A 15068-nucleotide genomic window follows, 5' to 3' on the forward strand; every position below is an offset into this window, starting at 1 on the left:
TCTGATGCACAGCTGCATCCACATGGCTGTCACCATCTAGGCTGGACACCATCTCAGTGTTCTGTGTGCCAAAGGCCATGTTACCATACTGAGAAACATCAGATCCCACATCCTGGATGGGCTAATGGAGGATAAAAGCAGTTGATGTCCTAAAAGAAAAGACAGATGACACAGATCAGGACAATGTTCTTATGTGACATGCTGTATATCATTAAAGACATATGACACATATATCCCAATGCAAAATTACAGGTAATAATGACTTACCATGAGGCTGTGTCTCTGTATGGGTCACGTAATCCTTATAACTCAGAGATGACAATTACGTTACATAGCTAACACACCTGACATATGTGAGGAATAGTCATAACACATACCTGACAAGTCCTTGTGGGAAGATGGCGAGGGGGGAGACAGATGAAATGTAACTGTTGTAGGGAAATGAGGTCATAAACATAGCATTTCTAATCACATCCTTGCCAGCATGGACTATTACAACAGTGTAAAAACATGCAGTAGGAAATACATGCACATACCAGTTGTCTGTGCATGAGATGCTGATGTAGGCTGTCCTATGAATGGGCAGAAGAACACACAAAGGAATGACAGCAATGACATGCTTGAAAGATAGGTAATAGCATACCGCTGAGATACCCCCGGTGTTGTGAGTTTGGTGTTGTACTGTGGATCTTCCAGTGGTAAAGTAAATAGAAAGACAATAGACATGTATGATGACATATACAACACAGTAACAGTCCCTGCTGATACTCACATGATGTCCTATTGGCCAGATGTCCCTGTGTAGAAAAGTGGTGACATCAATGTCAAGCAACACAGGTCTGCTACTCATTGTTGCAACCTATGAACATGTTGTAACACACCTGGTTTGTCTGTACTTGCACCTTCAAGGCTTGTGGCCCCAGCAGATGTACCTGTAGTTTACATTGTTAGAGAACTATCAATATAACATTAAAGAGCAGTGGTATGACATGAGGCTGAGGCAGTAACAGATAGTGACCACAGTAACAGTCTATGGAGAGACTCACCTGCCATCTCCTGCAGTTGTGCAGAAGTAGATGGACCTGTGAACATTAATGCAGACAGCATTACACGTGTTGGTTGCACTGCTTTATCTATACTGCAGTTGTATGGCTACATGTCATTACACTTACTTTGATTGTCAACATCCTGCGTGGTTCCCTGTTCACAATGCAATTTTATTGCTGAAAAACAAAAATGACAACACATGAATATGCATGCAAAAGCAATATCTGATCATTTACTCTATAGTCATCAATGTTATGCAAAGTAACACATACATGTGCAGCCTGGAACACCTGCTTCTATCACACACCTGGATATGCAACGTTTCCCACTTGCCATATGCAGGAATGCAAGAAATATTGTGATCTCATCAGGGGGCAATCATTGGCTACCACTGGTGGCATCTCTCAGTCTCTCATACAGTCGTACCTTGTTGGCTGCACAGAGAATCATGTCAGAGTAGCATCAGCAACAACCCTCATGGGATCTATTGTGACCTCCAACTGCATTAATCATGCTGATGATGTCAGCTCAGACTTCATTCTTCCATACTGTATTTCCTGCCCATCCAAGGAGTCTCTGTCCAGATTGTCACAGAGGATCTATTATAAACTTGTTCTCCTGTGGGAAGAAATTTTAACCCCTAGGTCTGTTTGCCATCTACAAAACAGTAATATGCACATGTTCAGAATCATGTGGGGGCCCAATTATGGTGATGATTATGTGGACAGCTTATGGCACTGTAAGCATTGCGCATTTCTGTGTATTGCAAAATCCTATGAAATACCCACTGTGACTATTGCAATGTGACATATAAAAACATTAAGCAATGTCTGCATGCATAACAATTGTAAAAGTAACATAGCATGTGTTATATGTACAGGCTGTCTGTGGGATTCAAACCTCTTACAGTAAATATCCAGGGAATGGAGAACTATACACAACAGCATGCCACAGGATCCACAGTCTACATGCATTTCACATTAACATACTATACAAACATATATGTACATTAGACATGTGTGATGGCTGTAGCTGTAATGCAATTGCAGCCTACACACACTTCTTCAGAAACAATCTGTCATATGACAAGTTATACCTGATGACCTTATATCAACACAATCATTACTGAGCAGTGAATGCCATCCACTTCAGCAAAGAGTATCTGTAAGTTAACAATTGAACAACTTATGGAAAATGTCAGAAAACCACAGCATCCATAAGCAAGCCACAGATAGTATGGATCTTTTTTTGTTTTGACCCAGTAGTTCTAATACTTGTTCTAAGAATCATCAATGAGTAGATATCCAGAACAGTAAAAGGAACACATAGTACAATGCAACATACAGATACTGTCAGAATCCGCAGTTTTCCATTCATACCCCACATTGTGTATGGAGTGACCCGCAAGATATATGGATAATCTATAAATCCCTCTTTATGTACTGCTCAGTTTTGCTATTTACATCTGCCTGTACAACTGCATATGGCAAATTACTGCATGTCCTTGATGCAGATGTCAACACTTGTATGCATACAGGTAAATCATACACCACCTCATTAGGTTGCAAACATATTTCATAATGCACACATTTTCCATAAATGCGTTACTCTAAAGAGATAAATTTGATAATGAGCAATGTAAACAAATGTATGATGAGCTAATATTACCCAATACAGCAATGCTAGCAGGTGCCAAATTACCTTAGCAGCTATCTATTAGCAAGGTGTAACTGAAAGCAAGAGCAGCTATGTGCATACATCTTTTAAGTACCATTTGCACCATACATAATTAATAAAACCTGAAGTAACCACGAAACCAAAAAACAAAAAGGCAGCCCGAGTGGAGAAAATCACCAGCAGGTTTTATTTCCAAATAACGAAATCAGAATTGAGATGCATAAATATCCAGGAAATGTCCAGAAATAAAATCCAAAATCCACAGGCAACAGAAAAGATTAGCTCTTTCGTCCTGCTAAAATTAACTGGAACTTTATCAGATGACATGACTGTTTCTGTTGCCTTTGGATTTTGGATTTTATTTCTGGACATTTCCTGGATATTTATGCACCATACATAATTAATAAGATTCATTAAAATTCATGTTTTTGGAATTTCATTTGCACAAATCCATGTAAGTTCTCAAAATTCGACACATTAACCGCTAGCATGGCATAGCAGGAAGGTGCTCCATGCATGTACTCAATAGATATCTTTACACAGTACCATGTATAACACATCCATTGTCTTAGAGTGATATCATGACATAAGGGCCACTTTTAAATACTGATTTTGATACATTTTCAAATCAGATCATTAATACCTGCGAATCGAATGGGACCTCGGTGAGTAATTTTCAGATCTGAGCATTTTTCATTGGACTATTAAAATTATCAAGATGGCTACTTTCAGCAGGCTTCGACATGTCCGCTAGCCCAATTGAACCTATGAGAAGACTACCCAGATGCTGACTGTCTATGCTGGGGTAGAGCATTGCATGAGAGCCAGACCAAGGAACTTTGTAATGACTGACATTTGGAACTAGATTGTGAGGGAGCACCAATGATGTACGGGGATCTACCAGTCTGGAGTGCAAGTTCACCATTGCTACGATGACTTGCATTGGAGGGATATAGAGGAACTTTGTCGGAGGGTTGCCGAGGTATATTAACAGCTATTGGATGCCTACAGTAAGTGTCATAATACTACATATACCTAAGCATTCCTACAGAGTTTAGAGATATAGCTGTGTCCCAGATATATCAGATACATGCCTTTTATAACCATTAAGTAGCTGTTCAGACAATTAGATCATCTGGATAATTAACAAGACATGGTGGCTGTTCTCCATATAAGTATGTTTTATATTCCCCTGGGTTTTATTTATTTAATAATGTTAATAACATTGTACATATACATCTGTTTTCCAGCATATAACAACATTATTTCAAACATACGATATAGTATTGTATCACAGATTCCTATAGTACCTAGGCCGCTGATGACTATGCAGTTCGTAGTTATTTGTACTACTGCAACATTGTTACCTAGTCTACCTGTATATGTGTAAAATAGCAATTCATCAATAACGTCTTTACTCTATTCCTCTTAATAAAGTGAACATTCTTATTACAGTCCCATTTGTTTAAGCCAAGAGGAATGCCTGTCTGACTGCCTACACATGTCTTTTCATTTGTAATATGAGTTGATAACTGTCATTTGTGTAGGTCATGATGACCAATAGTGGTTTTGTGTCAGATGTTTCCGTATTCATCTGTTATCTGCAGGAATACAGATACACACATGCAGTAACTATTTGTTCAAAAATGAATGTGTGCCAGCTGGTAACTCAACCTTTAAGGAAACAGGCAAGCATGCGTATATGGTGGCATGCTGTGGGTTCAACTCCGTATAAGGGAAACATATCATTGTGGCATGCTGTGGGTTCAACTCCACATAAAAGAAACATATTATAGGTTCATAAGCTGGTACTAGGCTATCGGCCCTAGGGCATATACAAGTCTAGCCATAACAATTCCCTGGCTATTTCTTCCCACACTGTTTACTTCCCTGGACCCCTGACTAGCAGGGTGACTGATATGAACCCTGGGGTGAATTTCCTTTCTCCCATCCAATCATCAAGGTTCCTTTTGAAGAGGGCCAAAGAGGTGCTCTGCTTGACATGTATGGGCAGTCTATTCCAGAGTCTGGGGAGTCTCTGGGTCAGGAACCTATCCCTCCAGCATGTTTTGTTTATTGTGATAAGGTTTAGATCCCTGGAGCGTGTGGCTCTGAGGGATTGGGATTTCTTTAAGTGTAGCATGTCCAGCAGCTCTGGGTTTGACATGGCCTTGTATGTTAAGCAGAGATTGCCTCAGAGTAGACGATATGCGACAGAGTATAGCTGGAGTTTTTTAAGGTGGTCAGCATAGGGCATCTGCTTTAGGCCTGTAATTCTTTTAGTGAGGTATTTCTGCGGCCTTTCCAGTTGTTGCAGATGTCTTGAGAGGTACATACCAAATGGGGCGTTGTATTCTATAATGGGTCTAATGAGGGATGAGTACAGTGGGACAATGACCTCCTTTTTTCTGGATGAAAAGCCTATAGTAATGAGGTGTGCCACATAATAGGATTTCCTGACTGTTGTGGCAATGTGGTTATTGAAGGTGAGATCACTGTCCACCTGTGTCCCTAAGTCTCTTATCACACTTTCACTGTTTAGTGTCCTGCCACCTATGTGGTAATTCAAGGGTACATGTTTTTTCCCAAAGGGGATAACTATACATTTCTTGGCATTGAGCTTGAGCCCATGGCTCTGGCACCAAGCATCTCTTTCTGTAAGGTCCTTTTGTAGAGTATCAACATCATTTGGGGATTCACTAATGGCTCCCAGTTTGCAGTCATCTGCGAACTTTGTTAGCCAGAGTCCCTTAGTGTTGGCCTGTACTTCAGAGAAGTAGATGCCAAACAAGAGCGGTCCCAGGACTGAACCCTGAGGTACTCCACTTGTCACTTGTCTGGAGCTGGATTTGGAGTCACCTACTTTTACAGTGTGGGTTCTGTCAGTAAGCCAGTTGGCAACCCATCAAGTGACGTAGGGATTAATGCCCAGCTTAGTAAGTTTATCTATGATTCCAGAGTAGGTGATGGTGTCAAAGGCCTTGGCGAGGTCCAGATAGGCTGTGTGGACTGCTTTACCCTCGTCCATGGCTCTGGAGACTGATTCTGATTCAAATATGTCAATCAGGTTCAGGAGACAAGATCAGCCCTTCACGAACCCAAACTGGGTGGTGTCCAGTGTTTTAAAGTTGCCACTGTCTTTGTTTATAAGTTCCATGATAATACGTTCCATGGCCTTGCAGATCAGGCTCGTCAGACTGATGGGGCGGTAGTTCCCGGGTTCCAAGGTGGATCCCCCCTTGTGGAGTGGGATAACTGTAGCTGTGTGCCACTCAGTGGGCATGAAGCCTGAGGTGAGGGTATGATTAAACATGACACTTAGGTGAGGTGCCAGTATCATTGCTTTCTTATTGCGTCTTTCACACATTGTCGAAAATTCTGCTCTACATACCCACTTGTTGATATTTACGGTTATTTTGGCATGTTTAGGAATTATTTGTTAAATTTCTTTAAAACTCTTTGTAATCCATAATGATCTGTGAACAGCACCTCTTCAAGTATAGTGTTATGTGTAAACCTTGAAACAGATTGTTGTCTTTCTGCCAAACAGTTTTGTGGAATATGCTATGATTTGCAAAAGTGCTATCAAGTGTAATTTTGTCTTTCATTATTAAATTCACTTCAACAACTACCTCATCCTTATCTTTGGAGGGAGTCAGATGGTCAGACAGCTGAAATGCAGAACAGGGAGATGCAGTGATGTATGCACTTGATTTGTGATGTGTACTTTGAGAAAGAATATATTTGCATGTAGTCTTCTGACAAACATCACTGTGTCTCTGATGTACAGCACATTGTACTTGCTTCTTAACAGAAGACATGTGATACATGACACTGTCCCACTATCTGAGGAATGAGGGTTTTCACTTGCTGTTCCTGGTTGTGACCACTGTGCTGACATGAATTCATTCCTGCAAATTATTTACCTAAATGCCCATCGTGTTGTCCCTTTGCTAAATTCTGAACTGTGGTCCACATCAGTAACCAATCCCTGTACATTCATAACCTCAAATCTTTTCACTGCAGCATCAACACATGTTTTCAGGCAAGATAGATTAGCAAGGCAGGTATGTGTCAGGGTTATAATGGATGTAGGTTAAAATTGCAGTTTGAATCTCAGGTTCTCCACTCTGTATCCAGTTCTGTTCATGATGTAAAGGTGTGTGTGTGTGTGTGTGTGTGTGTGTGTGTGTGTGTGTGTGTGTGTGTGTGTGTGTGTGTGTGTGTGTGTGAGAGATTGCAATCTGAGCAATGTATATCACTGTCATTTTGAGGACTACATCATTCATAGTTGTTCTTTTATTTTTTAGATGACGAGGATAGGACCCATAACTGTTCTCTGTGCATTGAACAGATGCACAGGCTTGAGCAGCAGCAGAAGGAGAGAGGTACATTGATTACTCTGTCTGCTTTGTTAAATAAAATATATCTGATCCTTGTAACAGGCCCTTATTGTTTACATTACCATGTCTATTGCTTATAATGCAGGAATACCCATCACACATCAGCAAGGTAAATGCAATAATCACACTATATCTGTACATACAAGAGTGAGTGAAATATAAATATCTTCAAATATCATTTTGCAGCAAGCCATTTCTGCAGATAGTTTTTGAAATGTAGGCCATAATCTAAATGACATTCGGGTATATATAATGAGGTGGTTGTTTTACATACAAGGCTGTAGTGTTTTCCCTGCTGCTTATAATGCATATATTATCATACTTGTATGAGTGGACGTGGTTCCCAGTGACTGATGTTTGTGTCTTCTGTGTCAATCTTCACACTTTCATTGGCAGACTGTGTGGCACGCACTTCATTTCAACATTGGTATTGCATCTAAATGCTACACCGTGGATAGTTTTGTTAAAACATACTTATATCCTATGTTTGGGGATACACTTAGGCATTTCTTTGTACCATTTTATAATTAGTGAGAATCATCAGGATAGTTGCATTTTACAGAGTAATAATTGCTAATAAATGTAGGTAGGTCATGTGCACAGCTGTAGACAGGCAATACTGTTTATAAACATATACTAGATTCTCATGTGTCACAGGCTGTGACTATGTTTATTACTGAACATTATTACTCTTTGATGTTATATCTCTTATACTGATGTGGGTTCAGCCAATAACCATGCTGCCTAGCTCAGTTGTCATATCGTTTGCATATTTTCCACATTATTGCCATCTCACTTGTCTGCATTTTAACAGTGTTAATCGGTGGCTGTTCACATGACTCATTACATGCACAGACTAAAATTTACATTGACAAATAGACATAACTGCTCAGGGAACACATGCTAGGGAAAAGAATGGAAATACTGATTTCATGTCTGACACTCATCTGGCCACTTTACCGAGGCAGACATCATTCTTAAACAGTGCAGGTCCCAATACTAATGTTATGTTGTCATTTACAAACTTTACTTTTTGTCAAATTACAATTATGAAAATGTTGCATGAGGCAGTGTCGGGAATGCTTCCCTTCAAATGTCAGGATGTGTAACGTGTATTTGCTTTACATATGCTTGCCATCCTTAATGCTGGCCAATAAGCAACTGTTCAGGTCATGTCATGATTTCCACTGGTAAGCTGTGTTATGCATGCCAGTGCCTGGCCTTGATTAAGCTGCTCAGATTGTGTGATGGATGCATACTCCCTATTAATGGACATGGCCATATGTAAAGATAATGTGACATAGGGAAAGTGTTGTGTGCATGAGGAGCCATTCACTAGCAGCAAATCTATTTGATTATAATTGTGCTACTTGTTAATGTTTGCACCATTTCATTTTGAACTGTGTTTTAAATGAGACCTTCAATGTATGCCAATACACTATTCTCACATTCTTATATGCAGAACTCACATGTGGGCTGGATGTTAATTAATGTATCATAGATTGCAGATGTGCATATCAGTTTCAGTTTAAGGTCAGCTATGATCTTCTTTGGAATGTGTAGCCTAATAGACATTTGTTTTTCATTGTTATGATTCTGATTACTTACATACATCACATATGGTGGTACAGTGGACTATGGTTATAATATATTTTAACATCTCAAGAAAACTGTTCTCTGACAGATCATTGTGTCACAGTGGCTATATTGTGCAGGCAGGTAGTATCAGGGATGCATATGTAATTTCTGTCCTGTGCTGTGATTCATCTTGGCAGAGCATGGGATCAGTTGACTATCACTGCTCAGACGTAGATGATGAGCACATCCCAGGCCATTGTCAGAGTCCTCAGATGATGATGAGGAAGTTAGACCTGCACATGCCATCATCTCTGCTACAAGACAGAGATAATTATTAGGAGTAGATCTGGGAGGTGGTGACTGATGTGTTTCAAACACAGATGAAGGAAATGATGGGGAATTTTTTCAGGCTATGGCATAGACCATGCATGACTCATTCAGGGAGATAGCCTGAGAGATGATTTGTGATGTCCATCTCCATCAGGGTGGTGCCTTAGGTCAGTAAGTATTGTCTGTGTGTTCCAACTGTGTAATGCTGCCACCATGCTGTATGCCATATAATTAAGTAGACTTTATTTGCACTCTTGCGCATTCATACTATTTACCTGCCATGACTGTGTGTCACATGTGTAAACATATTTATTTATTTATTTTACATTTGTTGACCGGGATAGTCCGACTGGATACATGTCCATTTTCAATGGAGGCCCGGGGAGAAAAGCTCCAAGATAATAATACAAATTAAACATTTAGTAAATGCTAGTTTCAAGCAGATTACAGTCATAAGCAATACCAGCATTTAACACATATAGTACTTATTATAAAACACTTTACAAAACATAACATTATTTTCAAAGTTAAACATACATAACATTACATTCAGGTTTAAGACACATTGTAGAGCAGTTATACAATTGACCCTTCCTGAAATGGAGTGGTAGAAAAAAGTTAGAAGTAGTTGACGGTAAGGCACCTAAGAAATAGAGAGGTCACTAGTTGGGGTTAGTGCAAGGACATAACCAATGAGTTTTGAAGTATTTCTTGAGTTTGTTTTTGAATTGAGTTAGAGAGGGTTCTAAGGTCAAGTCAGCTGGGAGTCTGTTCCATATTTTTCTAACAGAGTTGGCAAACAGAGAGTCCCCAGCTGAGTAGTTGGATTTGTATGTTTGAACTAGGAGTCTAGTGGATGATCGCAGTGGCCGAGTGCTGGTGTAGGGGCTGATAATATTTTTTAGTGCAGGTGTATTTTCTGGTTGGTAAAGGACTTTATGTGCCACTATTAGCTGGTTGAACTGCAGTAGGCTTGGCAGTTCAAGCCATCCTAGGTGATTTAAGTTGTGACAGTGGTATAATGCAGATATCATTGTGTGACCTTTAATTGTATTTCGATGTGCACATGACACACATTAACACACTACACTTTCCTTCCACATTCAGCTGCCCATGCATTGTGGCAGTAAACATGCAGCTACTGCTGCAACAATTATGTTGTAAACATATGTTTTATTTACTTATTTAGTTATTTTTTTATTTTATTTTATATTTGGTAACCTGGAAAGTCCGTCTGGACTGGCAGTCCTTTTTCAGTGGAGGCCCGGGGAGAAAAGCTCCACATTTCAGTGCAGTACTGGTACAAACATAACAGAGCAAAACATAAATAATAGTTACAATTTTTAAACATAATGAACAATGAACATGCGTGAAAAATATTTACATAATGAACAATGAACAAGCATGAAACTATTTATTTATGACAAGATGTATAGATGTGTAGAGTTCTTATATTAGATAAAATTGTGAGGCCAGTCAACAATATGGAAATATTGCAAATGGATGTTATATAACAATCAGTTTTGGATAATACTGCTGTAGGAGATTAGAGATCTAGCTATGGGATTTGTTCCCTGTGTCACTTGTTCCTCTGGTATTGAGCAGGGGCACAACCATTTATTAGTGAGGTGGCCTTTTAGGGCAGTTTTAAACTCAGTTACGGAGGTTTTGCTTGTTAGGCTGTTAGGTAAGGTGTTGCATACTCTGGCTATACAGGAGGAGTACAGAGATTCACCAGCTGAGTTAGAGGCCATTGAGACTTCTAATAGTTGTTTGTTGTTGGAGCATAGAACTCTTTTAACTGTGTGTGACTTGAGCAGGTTATTTAGGGCTGGAGTTTTTTCTGGATTGTGTAAAAGATTGTGGGATAGGGTTAGTTGGTTATATGTTTTAGTGACAGAAACTCACAGACAGCACATGTTGTCCATAGTCCAGCACTACCACAGTGGTATGTTTAAGGTTTGTGTATTGTTATATTGTATATGTGGAATGGAAGGACAGGTCATTGCCCATGTGTTTTTTGATAACACTTGTCATGATGTCCCTGGCATGATGAGATATTGTGTGGCATATGCTGGCAATGCTGATGTATGTTGGGCCATATAAAGGTATATCACACATATAGGCAGTCCTTTTCTGACTGCATAGAATATCAGTTTAACATTCATGTATACACTATGATAATCTATTCAGTAACAGTAAAGTATGCTTTGCTTGGTCTGTGTTACATTTCAACTTCCATTTGTTATTCACATAAGTTCACACCTTTTGGCAATAGTTGTACACATTAACTGATGTAAATACATGTCTCTGCACAGAATCTGATCTATACTGAAACACCATTGTACTATTTAACATATGAACATTCACTGACTTATAGATGGTGTGCTGTAATAATGCTCACATCTGTTCAGTAATAAGCAGGGTCCGTGACATATAACTGCAGTTGTTTATTCCACATTGGCATGTCAATATATGTGTATGTGATGGTAATTCTTAGCTTGCTTACCTATGTCTGTTGATGTTACATGATTGCACATTGCTGTGTATGTGTGATTTATACAGGCACATTTTTGTTGACTTCAGTAATGCAGGCTGTCCATGTGACATGCACTTGCAGTGCGTAACCTTACCTTGTTGTCCTGCTTTATCATTGTCTTCCTTGATCTTAATGTGAGTTCAGGTTGTCCACCTCCCTTCCACCTTCATAGTTCTATATTTTGCAGATATGTTTGTCTTTGTTGCAATTATTGTCCATTGTCATGTATTACTTTGCTTACAAGGTCAATGTGTGCTAACTCTATGACCATTATATAGATGCAAGACATATGCACACAAGCCCCTGGTTACTGCTTGCAATGCAGCCTTGTTGTCATTATACTTGTGTGCTAACCATTGTACATTGTTGAAATTCATGTTTACAACCTGATATTACTTTTTGAGCTGTAGTGTTAAATTTGTGAACATATTCTGACATGTCACTGGCGTGTTTATGTGTATTGACATTGCTTTAATGTATATTATTTAGGCCACTGACAGTCATACATATACACCTGCACCTGTATGCTGCTTTTGACATAACATTTGTGTGTTACATATATGCATTCCATTACATATTTGTTTGGGTTGGGTACATGTATGTAGCAGTCAGTTTGCTGCTTTGCTGCAGTACTGCTGTTTGACACTGTGCTTGGTTGTTTGCTTTTCACATGTATGGTCGGAGGTTCTCTTCTGTCCTCTGTTGGAATTATCTAGCATTCCTAGATCTGCATTTGCTCATCTGTGATATTGCTTGGCTTAGACTTGCACTGTTGATAGACTACTTGCATATTAGTTTATTTATCCAATGTGTACTGTAATGGTTAAGGTCTTTGCCTCCTATGCACAAGGTGCAAGATTTGATCCTGACCTCCGGCTAATGCCTGTTTGGAGTTTGTCTGTCCTCCCTGTGTCTTTGTGGGGTTCCACCCACCTCCAAAAACATTCTGAGTGTTTCCATCTCAAACTCATCAAAGACTGGAGCTATGGTCAGTAGTGCCGACTCTACATGGTACCCTTTAAGGGGAAGACTTACATAAACAATCCACTTTGGGCATTTACTGTGGTGTGTGGTATACTCAAGACAGGAACACAGATCATTGACTGCACATCATGGCAGAGCTAGCAACTCAGCAGTGTAAAATATGGCTCCAGGTGATTTGGTCATGTTGACTTTTTTGTTGTATCTTTCGGCTTTTCCCGGTTAGGGGTCGCCACAGCGGAACACCGGTCCGTTAATGATTTGCAGTAGATTTTTACGTACCGAGTTGCCAGCCCTAACGCACAACCTTCAACGAAGGTACGCCCATTCACACGTCTCCACACAGAAGACGATTTAGCTGAGAATCAAACAGTACAACGTCTTACTGTGAGGTGACAACACTACCGCAGCACCACCACCGCAGCGATTTGGTCATGTTGACTAATGTCATAAAATGGGCATGGGTATTTGCTGGTGATAAGTGGGTTGAGGACCCAGCCTACTCCAACCTATGCCAGGGACCCATGCTAATTGTGAGAAAGGTACAAGTAGCCATATTAGCCAGTGAGTGCCCATCATGAAGCCCAGCAGCCTTGTGTCAATAACCTACTGGCTGCTCGCACAGTGTCCATTTGCCCAACTTGGTTTTAGCAGGTAAAACCAATCAGCTAGCTAAACATGAGCTACAAATTCTTCACTCAGTGTATTCACTGACAGGATGCAGCTTGGAAGTGGATGACATGATGGTAAAGAGGAGGCTGAACAACCTACGTATCCAAGTGACAAGGCAGAAGGACACTGCATCAAAACCACTTGGCTTGATATCCAGAGTCTACTACTCTGGAGGAGCACAGGAATTGTGGTGAGGAACAGGTCTCAAAAGACTGTGAGGAATGTCATCAGAATTAGCATCAGACTCATGGCAATCAGACTCTAACCTAATTATAGGGCAGCATTTATAATCTTAGTCTATGCCCCACAGCAGGGTTGTGATAGTGACAAAGAGTGTATTCAGACAGCATTTGCAGGACTTACTAGATAAGCAGGACAACATGAATTGGCATTAATAATGAGTAGCTTGAATGCGCACATCAGTACAGAAACAGGATATGAGGAATGCCTTGGTTTACATGGGTGGTGCAACAGGAATAAAGAAGGAGAGGTCATTATAGACATCTGTCCAACACATGGCTCAGAAAGACAGACAGTCACAAGATCACATACAACATACAACATGCAGCTCAGGTAGACTTCCTCCTAGTAAGGAAAGGACATTGGGGTAGAATCAGCAATTGCAAAGTCATCCCAAGTGAAACAGCTGGCCCACAGCATAAACCACTGGTTGCCACATTTAGCTACAAGCAGTGGCCAGAACAGTAGGCAGAGATTGCTCTAAGGTCAATGGAGACCAGGCTGAATACCTGGAAGTTGAGTGAAGAGAAAGCACAACAGTTCAAGGAATTACTCAGGGCTCTAGCACCTCAGGAAGAAGAGGAAATAGGTGGAGTTGAAGAAGAATGGCAGTGCCTCAAAACAGCATGTGTACAGACTGTAGAACAAATATGCAGTTGAGCCAGGTATGGAAATAAGCTAAGTAAGGAAAGCTGTTGGAGGAATACAAAAGCCAGAAGGAGTGCAGGAAAAAGTGGGAGGTAGAAAAGACGGACCAGGCTAGAAAGGAATACTGATTGGCTAACCAAGAGTCTAAGAAAGGAGTTGCAATAGCAAGGAAAAGGCATAAAAGGCAAAATGACACAGTGGATGCCACAAAGAAGCTATATCACATTGCAAGGCAAAGCCAGAAAGATAAAGAAGATAGACACCCTTCATAAGGGATGCCAGCAACAACCTGTTCAACACTCCACATGATATCAATGGCAGATGTAAGGAGTACTTCAAGCAGGTTCTGAATAAAGAAAACCCTAACTCCAGAGAAGCTGTACTGCCACAAACACAGCCTACAACGAACAAGGAAGAAGAGCCCACTTTAGAAGAAGTAAGAACAGCACTAAAGATAATGAAGTCTGGGAAAGCAGCAGGCTCAGTTGAGGTCATAGCACATATGGTAAAGATGCTGGGTGAGATAGGGGAGAAATGACTCATGAGAGTACACATAGCAGTGTGGAGAGAAAGATGCATTCCAGTTGACTGGAGAATAAACCTACTAGTTCCAGTGTTAAAGAATTAAGGGGACATCCACAACTGTGGGCAATGTAGCGGTATTAAATTTCTATCATATTGCGTGAAAGTTCTGGAAAGGGTGATTTTTAAAGGCATATGCAGAGTAGTAGAAAGTAAAATGGGAGATGAGCATTTCAGATTCAGATCAGGATGCAGCACAACTACCTCTCAATCTCTTAGAGCAAAAAATCTGGACAAAGCCTAAAATGATGGGGGGGGGGGGGGCAAACAGGGCCAGATTTTAAATATTGCTCTTACAAACTTAGAAAGTTGATAGAATGATAGGTTTTGTATTAGCGTAAATTTTCTGAAGGATGTGGTCTTAAACTCAA

General features: G+C 40.2%; 1 protein-coding gene across 2 annotated transcripts in view; it reads right to left on the minus strand.

Moving 5' to 3' along the window:
• The window catches only part of LOC122801418 (tyrosine-protein phosphatase non-receptor type substrate 1-like), a 256652-nt gene that overhangs the window by 202996 nt on the left and 38588 nt on the right, over positions 1 to 15068 (minus strand). The window contains exon 2 of one of the 2 annotated variants that reach the window (XM_044070932.1): positions 1047 to 1223. The exons of the other annotated variant lie outside the window; for it this stretch is intronic. Within the exon in view, the coding sequence (XP_043926867.1) occupies positions 1047 to 1107 (61 nt within the window). The 5' untranslated portion in view covers positions 1108 to 1223. The remainder of the gene's footprint in view (positions 1 to 1046; positions 1224 to 15068) is intronic. 2 annotated transcript variants of the gene reach the window in all.

The sequence above is a fragment of the Protopterus annectens genome, chromosome 4.part1 (assembly GCF_019279795.1).
Source record: "Protopterus annectens isolate FY-2018-M chromosome 4.part1, PAN1.0, whole genome shotgun sequence".
Taxonomy (NCBI): Eukaryota; Metazoa; Chordata; order Ceratodontiformes; family Protopteridae; genus Protopterus; species Protopterus annectens.